At 42.6% G+C, this 12,744-nt stretch overlaps 1 protein-coding gene and 1 pseudogene across 1 annotated transcript; both read left to right on the top strand.

The window, feature by feature from the left end:
* Window positions 1–7,958: 7,958 nt before the first annotated feature.
* Window positions 7,959–8,594, top strand: LOC105556627. The gene has a single exon (XM_012003723.1). It carries the CDS (start codon window positions 7,959–7,961, stop codon window positions 8,592–8,594), a length of 636 nt encoding a protein of 211 aa, XP_011859113.1.
* A 2,147-nt stretch (window positions 8,595–10,741) lies between these two features.
* On the top strand, window positions 10,742–11,955 carry LOC105556626 (annotated as a pseudogene).
* The last annotated feature ends 789 nt before the right edge of the window (window positions 11,956–12,744 follow it).

Here is a 12,744-nt window from a genome sequence, read left to right as displayed (position 1 = left end):
TGCTCAGAGACAGGATTCTCGCGACGTTCGCGGTCTCACCGGAGGCCCGCTTACGGCAACTGTTGAAAGGTCAGGTGCTGGGGGACCGGAGGCCCTCACACTTATTAAGTCACATGAATCAGCTCAACGGAGGGCAATGCAGTCCTGCCGTAATAAGATTTCTCTTTATAGAGTTGTTGCCAGACACGCATAAAGCCATTTTGGTTGCAATTAATGAACCTGACCTATAAAAATTAGCAGAAATCGCGGATAAACTCGCGGATATTAACGGTCCCAGTACCGCTGTCGCCGTCGTCGCGCCGGAAAAAGAATCCAAAGGCGCTCGTCCTAAAGCTCCATTGAGCACTGCCGAGCAGTTACATATGCTTAACAAGCAAATCCAGTCTCTGAGCACCTCGGTCGCAAACTTGCGCCGAGAGCGATCTACCCACCGCAAGCGTAATATTAAGCGTGGTGATGGAGCAGCTAAGTCTGATAATAAGACAGGCTACTGTTTCATTCACCGTAAATACGGGAAAAAAGCCACGTACTACCGCAAGCCTTGCTCTTGGAAAGATGACGCGGCGGAAAACTAACTCGCGCGCCCCGCGCAGAGACGGTCGGGGATGTCGGGCACAAGCAAAGCCGTCTTCACGTTTTCGATCAGATCACTGGTCAACGGTTTTTGGTAGATACGGGCGCGGAGATCTCTCTCCTCCCAGCGTCCTTACGCGATAGGAATACGCCCTCAGAATTTAAACTTTTTGCAGCGAACAATACTGTAATAGATACGTTCGGCGAGCGTCGTCTTACTTTAGATCTTGGCTTGCGGCGTCCTATCACGTGGAATTTTCGCGTAGCGAACGTGCCCTTTGCGATCCTCGGTGCAGACGTGTTGACACATTACAAATTAGTCGTCCACCTGCACAAGCGTCGTCTCGTCGACAGCGTTACTTCTTTGTCGTCGTCCGGACAGATTTTGACAGTTCCAGAAATTAAAATTTCGGTAGTCAACAACGATAATAAATTTGCGGACATCCTTTCGGGATTCCCCGAGGTTACCGGTCGCGGTCAGGCGCTGTCGCCTGCCGCATGTGCTGTCGAACATCACATTTCGACTAACAGTCCTCCCGTCGCTGAGAGGCCACGCCGGCTACCCCCCGATAGGTTGAAGGCAGCGAAGGCTGAAATTAAAAGGCTGTCTGAGTTAGGCATCTGTAGGCCGTCCAGCAGTCCTTGGGCTAGTCCAATCCACCTCGTCCGCAAGGGTAACGGCGATTGGCGGTTGTGCGGCGATTACCGTCGCTTAAATGCCGTCACAATACCGGATAAATATCCGATACCGTACCTACACGATTTCACCTCAAATCTGTTAGGTAAGTCGATCTTCACTTCCCTTGATCTCTTCAAGGCCTACCACCAGATTCCAATGGCAAAAGCCGATATACCGAAGACGGCCGTCATAACGCCGTTCGGTTTATTTGAATTCGTCTCCATGACATTCGGTCTGCGGAATGCCGCTCAGACTTTTCAGCGGTACATTCACCACGCCCTACGGGATCTCGACTTTGCATTTGCTTATATAGATGATATTCTTATTGCGTCCTCTTCCATGGAGGAGCATAGGAAACATCTAAGCATTGTTTTCCAAAAACTCAAGGAATCTGGGTTAGTTATCAACCCATCCAAGTGCGTTTTCGGTGTAGAGGAATTGACCTCTCTCGGTCATCGCGTGAATAAATTCGGTCTTAAACCCTCTCCGGAAAAAGTGGCTACTATTAGGGATCTCCCGAAGCCAAAGACCGTAGCGGAACTACGTCGCTTTTTGGGCGCGCTAAATTTTTATAGGCGCAGCCTTCGACATGCCGCTCGCGTACAAGCCCCTCTACACGCATACTTAACTGACTCGCGTAAAAATGACAAACGCGAAATCCAGTGGACGCTCGAGGCCGAAACCGCGTTCGACAAGGCCAAAACCGACCTTGCTAATGCCGCGTTACTAGCACACCCGTCCAATTCTGCCGACACTCGCGTCGTGTCAGATGCTTCGGACTTTTCTATGGTGGGGCCCTTGAGCAGTATACCTCTGACGGTTGGAGACCATTAGCTTTTTTCTCTAGAAAGTTTACTCCGGCGCAGAGGAACTATAGCGCGTACGACCGCGAATTGACCGCGATTTATGAATCGATGAAGTTTTTTCGACACTTCCTCGAAGGTTGTAATTTTAAGGTCATGACGGACCACAAACCTCTGGTTTACGCATTTCAGCAACGGTCAGATAGAGCCTCTCCTAGGCAATTACGTCAGCTCTCGTACATAGCGCAGTTCACCACCGCGTTTGAATACCTCGCCGGTCCTGAGAACGTGGTGGCTGACAACTTATCTCGTGTCGAGGCTCTCCGCCTCCCGGTCGAATTTGAATTAGTAGACCTCGCCGCTAGGCAAAAAGAGGACGAAGAACTTAAACATCTCTTGATCTCAAACTCGTCCTCGTTAAAATTAAAAAAATTCGTTTGGGGTTCTTCCAACACAGAGATATACTGCGAATTGTCAGGTGAATCGATCAGACCCTACATTCCAGCATCTCTTAGAAGACAGGTCTTCGACCTTTTCCATAACCCCGCGCATCCGAACGCAAAAGTAACAGACCGCGTCATAAGACAGCGGTATATCTGGCCTAACCTGCATCGCGATGTCGCGACTTGGGCGGGTAATTGTACCGACTGCCAGCAGTGCAAGACATCTCGCCACGTCAAACTTGAGCCTGCTCAGTTTTCGGCTCCTGACGGGCGTTTCGACCACGTCCACATGGACATAGTTGGTCCTCTGCATCTTAGCAACGGCTTTACGTATTGTTTAACAATCATTGATCGGTTTTCCCGCTGGCCAGAAGCGATTCCAATCTTGGACATCACTGCCAAAACAGTAGCCAAGGCGTTTTTCGATAATTGGGTCGCTCGTTTCGGTGCACCTAGTATTCTCACGACCGATCAAGGTCAACAGTTTGAAGCGCAGCTCTTCTCAGCCCTTCTCAAACTAATCGGATGCAAACGCATTCGTACCACGGCTTATCACCCTGCCGCTAATGGCATGATCAAGCGTTGGCACCGCACCTTCAAGGCGGCGATTATGTGCCACAACACGCCGAGCTGGGTGGATGTCCTCCCTACAGTATTACTCGGGTTACGCACTCATGTGCGTATGGACACAAAAGCCTCTCCGGCCGAATTTTTGTATGTCACGGTATTGCGGATTCCGGGAGAATTTTTCCTCCAAGAGGATTTTACGCCGGATCCCCAAATTTTCGTAGATGATTTTCGACAGCACATGCGTCGGGTGAAGCCAGTACCGGTGGCACACCATTACAAAAAGCGCGTTTTCCAATTTAAGGAGCTGCCAACATGTTCGCACGTCTTCCTCCGTAAGGACGCTGTTAAAAAGCCTTTGGAACGGCCTTATTCGGGTCCCTTCAAAGTGCTTGAAAGAACATCAGATAAAGTCTACAATATCGAAATTAACGGCAGACCCACGGCCGTATCGATAGAACGTCTTAAGCCTGCCCACTTTATACCAGACGACCTTCCGATCGCTAACGATCCGTCCACTTCCGACGCTACGGACAAGCCTTCTGCTTCGTCAAGCGCTCAGTCAGGTACCTTAAAAACGTATACGGGTCCTAAAAAAAGGGTACAAATTAGGCTAGACAAAAACACTGTACGTACATCTCCGCGCTAGTCAAGTCTCGACACGGAAACGTACAGGTGGTATTCCATTGCGCGTAAAAGTATATATTCTCCGTTTTCCATTTTTGATTATATCAGTTTTCATCCTGGTCACGGTCGCGTATTCTTTTCATTTTATGTACATCCTGCGTATGCGTTAGTCTGTAAGCAGCGGTACTGTAATATTCTAAGTACAAGTATTTATACATCCTGCGTATGCGTTAGTCTTTAAGCAGCGGTATAGTATCCACGTTATAATATATATATCGGGTTCATTGCAATGTACATCCTGCGTATACATTTTCTTTAGTTTTAAGCAGCGGTACTTTTGTAATTCTGTGCAATACATCCTGCGTATGCGTTAGTCTATAAGTAGCGGTATTGTTAACTATGTTCCTACACCCTGCATTATAATAAGCAGCGGCAGTATTATAACAGTCAGTGTTCTTTGTGATACATCCTGCGTATACACCCTAGTTTTAAGCAGCGGTATTATATTTCCTCCTGCAATATTCAATGTGATATTCGGCGGCGCCGATTATGTGTGATAGACACTCAGTGTCATACCAAATACTATATTGTATTTTATTTTCTCTCCAGCGTTAGCACTCGGGGGGGAGTGTGTGGCGACTAGTAGTTGCCCATCTATACAACGACTTAGTTCATGGTCGTTGGTGGCGCTGTCCGGCAGGACAGAACATTGTAACAGTCGTTCTCTACCTCGCGCACGGTCACGACAGGCCATCGTGACGTGCCTTGGTACTCTTGAATAAAGTCTATATTATATTCCTACGAGTGATTATTAATTGTCGCCTTGCCGAGAAACCAGCCTACGGCAGTAGAAGCTTGTGGCGCTTCAGCCGAGGCTTACGCAGATATATTTAAGCCCACAGTATCTCGCGCGTCGCTCCACCTCTCGCTCATCGATCGATTTTCTTAAATGCCTTCCAAGTCCGGCCTACCGTATTCTGCATCCTCATTCGCTCAGACGTATAAATTAATTACTCGATAACTATTGTTACTTTTGTACCGCGGTACATGATATTTCTCCTTAGTTTAACCCAATCTACCACTATTTTCAAGTTGGCTACTTTTGCATCAGACACCCTGTATAACAACGGATATTTATACAAACTACTCGTAGTTGCTTTAGTATTAGTTTTTGATTAAAAAATGTTATATTTCTTAAAAAATCAAACTAAAGATTTTCTTGGAAGAAATAATGGAGTTAATGATAATAAAACACCGATGAAAAGAATAGCAACTATTTAGAAAGAGTGACTGTAAAAATCGCCCATTTCGCGGCCCTCGATTTCGGGATCGATTTATATGCGAATCAACTCCTTATGATAAAATATGAATAGAAAAAAAGTTTCAGCTTGGATGGTGATATTTAGTTTTAGAGATTTGAGAGTTCAAAGTTATCAGGATGAATCTTAATCATAGACATGAGAGATGGATTACCGACTGCAATTTTAGTTCACCGAACGGCACAAGAGGGCAGCTGCTTAGATCTCAGGGATGTTGCAGTCAAGTTGAAAACTTGTTCCACTTACAGATATCACGCGGAGAAAAATAATTTGCTAGCACAGTATATCTTATGTAAATTTAAGTAAAGAGTGACTGTAAAAATCGCCTCTTTTGCGGCCCTCGATTTCGGGATTGATTCATATGCGAATCAACTCCTTATGATAAGATATTAATAGAAAAAAAGTTACAACTTGAGGTGACATTTGTAAATGTCACCTCAAGTTGAAACTTTTGTTCTATTAATTTATTAAGTTTACATAAGATATACTGTACTAGCAAATTATTTTTCTCCGCGTGATATCTGTAAGTGGAACAAGTTTTCAACTTGACTGCAACATCCCTGAGATCTAAGCAGCTGCCCTCTTGTGCCGTTCGGTGAACTAAAATTGCAGTCGGTAATCCACCTCTCATGTCTATGATTAAGATTCATCCTGATAACTTTGAACTCTCAAATCTCTAAAACTAAATATCACCATCCAAGCTGAAACTTTTTTTCTATTCATATTTTATCATAAGGAGTTGATTCGCATATGAATCGAGGGCCGCGAAATGGGCGATTTTTACAGTCACTCTTTCTAAATAGTTGCTATTCTTTTCATCGGTGTTTTATTATCATTAACTCCATTATTTCTTCCAATAAAATCTTTAGTCTGATTTTTTAAGAAATATAACATTTTTTAATCTAAAATTAATACTAAAGCAACTAGTTTGTATAAATATTCGTTGTTATATTTGGCGCAATTTGTTGATATCATTACTTTTGTAGAGAAGATAGTTTTGTAGAGAAGATATTTTTGTAGAAAATATACTTTTGCGAAAAAGATAGAGTAACAAAATATATTCGGTTGAATTGGAGTTCATACTTGGTGCTTTTCTTACCTTCTTTTTAAAAAGTCTGCTTTACCCGAGTACAGGTATGTCCTGTTTAATAAACTTTTTTTTGCAAAAAGGGGGGATGGAGCGGGGAGAGGTGGGACGGTGTAGGAGGGGGAGGCGGTAGGAGGGGGTGGGGCGCGTGCAGCGCGCCGTGCTAAACGCACTTGCAACTTACGTGTTTATGAAAATTTTTAATAACTTTTTAACGAACCACGAGCGATGGCTAAAACCTTCTGAAGGTCTCAGGAGGGTGACCTTAATAACATATGTCAAGGTCAAGGTCATCGGGGCTGGCCCCTCATCGGTATATTTACCCAAAACTGGCCGACAGAGCGGTCTTTTACATCCGATTCCACCGGGCGAGCGACCCTTCGCGGTGATTCATATCGATCACACAGTACCTTTTGTAACGTCAAAGAAAGGAAATAAGTATATTCTAGCAATTATCGATAATCTAACGAAATATGTGATACTTCATCCTGCAAAGGATACTAAAGCGAACGGCGTGATACGTGCATTGGAGAAGTTAGTGCAGGACTTCGGAGCGCCGCACAGTGGTTCCAAATCCCAAAAACCTGGCCAAAATATGAAGGCGTTCTTCAATTTGAATGAAACTTGGTATACTAAGATTATCGAGGTCGCTGATTACGAATCAAAAGTCAAAATGACAAATAACACAATGGTGGATTCAATATGGCGGATATGAACGTTAAAAAGACGTTTAAAAAACGAAAATAGATACATTTTGTTATGACCATTAATTATAAATTTGAAATAAAATAAAGATATTTTCAATTTTTGTATATGCTGTAGTCGCATTTTCGTTTAAATAATCCTACAATAAAAAAATCTCCTTTCTTAATAAACTAATTTTATCGGTATTATCTGCAGATTCTAAAATATTAAAATATATACTGCTTTTAATATGAATTTAATATTTTATTCTGTAATTAAAAATAAAATATTCATGAGAAACTTTTTAGAACATTAAAATATTTAATCTCTAAGGTATTTGTATTTTTCATCACAAAAACTTGCAAAAAACCGGAGGGGCAGCTATGGGCAGCTAGTTTTTGTTTATTTTATTAAATAACAGTATAAGCTACAATCCACAATAAGTTTTTTTTTACAGAACTCTGCAGAACTCATAACTTCTTCTCTAAATTTCTATAAATTTCTCATGTAATTTCAGATAAATTTTAACAAACTATATGTATAATATCCTAATTTATATATTATTAATAAAATATTTGAAATATATGTTCATATTCTACGTACTTTCAACTGAAGGATCCATTTTATAAAATTCAAATCGGTGAAACGTGCAAATTTTGGTATACTTTTAAACACAACGTTACTTTCTCTTTGCGTGCGTACGAGATGCTACTCATTCGAAAGTCATTTTTGTGATGGCTGTATGGAAGCAGGTATAAACAATTCTCTCTACATAACTTCGGTTAAGGGGACCGCCTACATTAGAGGGTCAAAAATATCGATATTTTTTTTTTGCTTAAATTGAAAGTATATCATCTGTAGAATATGCCCCCAAAGTTTAAAGTCCGAATTCGAACTGTAAACAGTCGAAATATAATATATAGTGCGCGTGCTCCGAGCGCTCCGAGCGCTACGAGCAGAGCGGCAGGTGAGAATCTCCAACGGACGGGAGGGGAAGGGATCCTGGCTGTTGTATTTATTGTGCTCTTGCTCATTGCTCTGCTCTTGTGCTGGGAATATTGATAAATTATCGTGATTTTGTCAACATGGCTTCGTATCCGAAAGGTGAAAAAGAAGATTCGTTTCGTTCATCAAGACCAAAAAGAAGACGTTTTCACCGATGCTCTTATTTAAAAAATGACGAAGTATTACGGCCTTGCTATAATGAGAAATAGCGACTCTGTTGAGGATATGCAGAGAAATGTAATGGCAACATATTGGCATATGGTCTCAACAGATGAGAATCCGAAACATGAAAATTGCCCCGCAGGAGAAGACAGCTGGTGTAAATTTCGTGTTGCAGAGAGCCGTAGACTTGAATACACCCACCCACCACCTTTGGATGCTACAGTAGCTAAATATATTTTCCCGATATTTGAAGATCTTTCAAGGAAAGATTTACTTGAGAGGTGCTTAGGCGGACACACACAGAATGCAAACGAAAGCTTCAACGCGACGGTTTGGCGACTGGCACCAAAACATCTTCATTGCGGCCGTAAAATAATTGAAATCGCCGCTTGGATCGCCGCTGGGATTTTTAACGAAGGCTATTTGTCAGTCCTAAGGATTATGTCAAGCATGGACATCACTATTGGGTCAGTTTGCCGCGAAATGGCTTCGAGAAATGATGAAAACCGGACGAAAAGCCAGGAACGCCGCAGCAGATCACTTGGGCAGCCAGCAACAAAACTCGTAAAACAACAAGAATTACAAAGGAATGAACTGTTTGAAGAAGAAGAGGGACTTTCTTATGGAGCAGGGATAGCAGATTGACCAAAAAGTTAAGGTAAATAAACGATAAAAAATTTTTATCGACTATTTTTCATGTACGAAAACTTTAAACGCGTTTTTCTCGAAACGATGTTTTTCAAATTGGCGTGCACGATTACTCAAAAACTACTGGACGGATCGACTTTTTTTTTTAAATTAAAGCTTATTTAATTACCTTCTATTTGAACTAAAAAAATCAGTAAAAATTATTGCCAAAAAAAAGTTATTAACAAAAAAACACGAAAATTTTCCACAAAAAATCAATTTTATTGTTTAAACAACAATTTTTTTTATTTATTTTAATAAATTCATGATTTTTTTTAGTTCAAATAGAAGCTATATTCATAAACTTTACAAAAATGTTTTATTTTTATGATTCAGATGATTCTATGGGACGCTATCCTGCACGCCGTGGAGAAGGAATTTTCAAAGGCATCAGCATTCAATTATTAATAACTTTTATTTAAACTTATGAAATTTAATAAAAAATTTTTTTTTATAAACCTTTTGATATACATAAAAAACAGTAAAAATTTCTAAACAATCCATTGTGTAGTTTCTTTGTAAAAAATTCACGAAAAAGTGCTTGATTTTGACCTCCTAATGTAGGCGGTCCCCTTAATGACATTTCAACCTTCCCTTTACCCAATCTAACAGTCAAAATCCCCTAGATTGAAACTTTATTTTTCGACTTTTGGCCAGCTTTTTGGGATTTGGAACCACTGTGCGCCGCGTAAAATTATATCCGACCGGGGGAGATACTTCATTGACGACCGCTTCACCGAATTCTGTAGAACACATGGAATCCATCATACCCTGAACTCCCCACGACATCCACAGGCCAATAGTCAGAGAGGGTGAACTTCACTCTTATTCCAATACTTCAAGCGAGTCTACGGTATGACGAAGCGGTCGAGACGAAGACGAGACTGGGACTGTCGTCTACTCGAGGTCCAATGTCATCTCAATGATACCCCTAATGCAACAACGGGAAAAAGTGCCTTCGAGTTACTCTACGGCTACCAAGCACGAAGAAATGAGGGAGAACTCCGAAAGGTTACGGACGAGAGTGTCTCGTACACGCCACCTGTAGAGCTGCAGCGGGCAGCGCGAGATAGAATCATTATCGAGCAACAGAGGTTGAAGAAACTTTATGATCAAAATCGAGCGAAAAACGTCCGATTCAAGGGAGATATAGTTTACATGCGAGAAGCTCCGATCGCCACCGGCGGGAGCACGAAGCTACAGCGGAAATATCGAGGGTCGTTGATAGTTACGCAAGAAACGCATGAGGACACTTACAAAGTGGCTGACCTGCGTCAAGACGAGCCAGGGCGACAATATGCCTCTACGGCACACGCGAGCCAATTGAAGATCTGGCGACCACTGGATGACGAAGCGTCTGACGATGAGGCAGATGACGTAGAGTCTCTGTTGGAAGCATCTACGAGCGAAGATAGAAATCTGAGTCGAGAGAAGGAGAAAAAGCGAGATCGAGAGGACGAAGAGGCCGTGAGAGCCCAAGGTGAGAAACCACAGGACAAGGTGGAGAGTGCCGAGAACCCGCAGCCGCGGCGTTCAAAAAGGGAGAGACGCTAGCCCGCACATTTGTGAGATTTCGCGACAGCGTTACCCGAGGACGAGTAATTAGCAGAATGGCTGAGTGATAACGAGCGAATAGTGAGTGAGAGAGAGATAGAGAGATGAGCGTGCAATGGCGGTGGCCAATAACCGAGCGAGATGGTTAGAGCCAATGAGCGAGCGAGCGAGATTGACGAGAGCGTGAGAGTGGGAGAGAGGGAAGGGGGTAACAAAGTCGGGAGTGAGTGTGCGAGAGATCGAGCGAGGGCGAACCCGTGCAACAGGAGAGCGTAGGTAGAACAGCGAGGACTGACGTGTAGTACTGATTTGTAATGAGATTAAAGGACCTTTTCCAACCCTAATACGGTTTACCGAGTTCCGATTCTTGCGAGCCTGACGCGACGACAGCCTGAGTGTGTGGTTCTGGGACAAAGCTCGTTCGAGCGAGAGACATAGACAACTAAACCTAGTTAACATTATTAATATTAATATTATTTCCTTTATTTCTTCCGATAAAATTTTATGCTTGATATTGTTCGATAATATTCTAATATAAAAAATATAGATAGAACACGAACTTTAAGGCTGGTCTACAATACGTGGAGTAAGCCGGGAGTAAGGAGTACGAGTAGGAGTAACGATCTTGGCGTAAGATGCTTACAACAGTTTCATCTACAACGGCGGTGTAAGCGTCGAAATTCAGTTAAGGAAAGGATTTAACAGAAGAGGTTAATATTGTCACTTGTCACGATGGCTTCTTATAAACTAATTTTAACAAGTTTATTTGTAATTACGTCGTACTACCACTTAACATTAATGTGGCAACGATTAAAACGAAGAGGACGAGGTTATGGAAAAAGAAGGTGGTGGGTTCGTCCCATAAATCGATCTAAGGATGAACAAGGTTTCCGAATAAATCTTGTCAGAGAAATGGAAAATGAAGATCACGAAGAGTTTTTTAAAAATTTTCGCATGTGACCGGAACACTTCAATTGGCTGCTAGACAGAGTACGAGATAAATTACAAAAACGAAGCAAGAGGATTCCATTGGATCCCAAGTTGCGACTACAAGTGACACTCTTGTAACTGTGGAGAAAATTAATTTATGTTTAATTATGCCGAAATTTATATATGCTTAAGACACAACATTTATCACCATTAAATTACTTATAGAGGTATCTGGCACAGGGAGATTCCATTCTTAGTAAGCACACGGAATTCAGCATAGGAAAATGAACTGTGTATAAAATTATACCTGAAACCTGCCAAGCAATTTGGGATGCATTGCAATCAATTTTTCTTCCAACTAGGGATAAAAATTTATGGAAAAGCGTCGCAGATGAATTCATGGATAAGTGGCAGTTTCCTAATTGTCTCGGTTCCATTGACGGAAAACACATCCGGATCAAAGCTCCTCCTATGTTAGGGTCCGAATTTTATAATTATAAGAATTTTTTAGTATTGTGCTTATGGGTGCTTGTGATGCCAATTACAAGTTTACGTGGGTAGATATTGGACAATATGGTATGTATCATATCTAACTGTAATAATTTAAAATGTATATTATTGTAAATGAATGTACAGACATAACGTTATATTTTTATTTGCAGGATCAATTAGTGATGGTGGCGTCTGGAGCAATACAGATTTTATGCAGGCTCTGGAAGAGGGAACAGTTGATTTGCCGACACCTACTCCACTTCCTGGTGCAGATGGATCTGAGCCGTTTCCATACGTATTTGTCGCAGATGAAGCGTTCCCATTGTCGACATATAGCATTTAAAACTGTTTTTCAGAATATTTGGAAAAATACAAATCGGATTAAAAAAAGTTGCAATAAAAGTTGTTCACCTCGAAGAGGGACATCCATTAACATAAAGCTCGACCCCCTGCACCACCCCCGGGGGCGGGAGGGGGGTGACTTTGAAATCTTAAATAGAAACCCCTATTTTGTATTGCAGATTTGGATTCTCCGTGAAAAAATATGTAACTTTTGTATGAGACATTTTTCTCGTTTCATGATAGATGGCGCTGTAATCGGCAACAATGAAAATGTTTGGAAACAGAGGATGCGACAGCGCTAGCGTGGGCATGCGGCCCCAAAGCGCCGAAGTTCCTCTCGCCTCGTTTCGAGAGTTGACGCGTCACCCCGAGGGCTCGCGCCGAGCCGCGCGTGCGCCAACCAACGGCGCTCGCTGCGCGAATCGCGGTGGTCCTGTCCTTCGCGGCCAACCCGGCGATGCCCGTTGAAATTGAAGACTGTTTATTATTATCTTTCGTCTCGAAGTCAAATTCAACGAGTCATCGGCTGGAACATTCGCGAAAGGACGGGCCAAAAAAAGGAGCGCACCCGAGCTCGATACCAGTCTTTGTGAGGACGTGCTCGATAGGGGTAACTCGCAGCCGGTGCTCCGATACTCGCGCGACAATCGCTAACCAGCACGACTCGCTGCATTGTACAATCTCAGGTGAAAATTAAACCTGTTGTTACGTTCTTCTCAAAACATCTCTATTATTACTCCTCCGTCACAAACACTCTTCCTATCCTCACCGCTGAACCAGCTATCACGCA

Source organism: Vollenhovia emeryi, unplaced genomic scaffold (genome assembly GCF_000949405.1).
Source record: "Vollenhovia emeryi isolate VEMERY1.0 unplaced genomic scaffold, V.emery_V1.0 DF939884.1, whole genome shotgun sequence".
NCBI classification, from domain to species: Eukaryota; Metazoa; Arthropoda; class Insecta; order Hymenoptera; family Formicidae; genus Vollenhovia; species Vollenhovia emeryi.
This window is presented reverse-complemented; position numbering and strand designations above follow the sequence as displayed.

Bases quoted from the DNA above. Each gene is read 5' to 3' on its own strand.
- LOC105556627 (XM_012003723.1), top strand. From the start codon at position 7,959: ATGACGAAGTATTACGGCCTTGCTATAATGAGAAATAGCGACTCTGTT.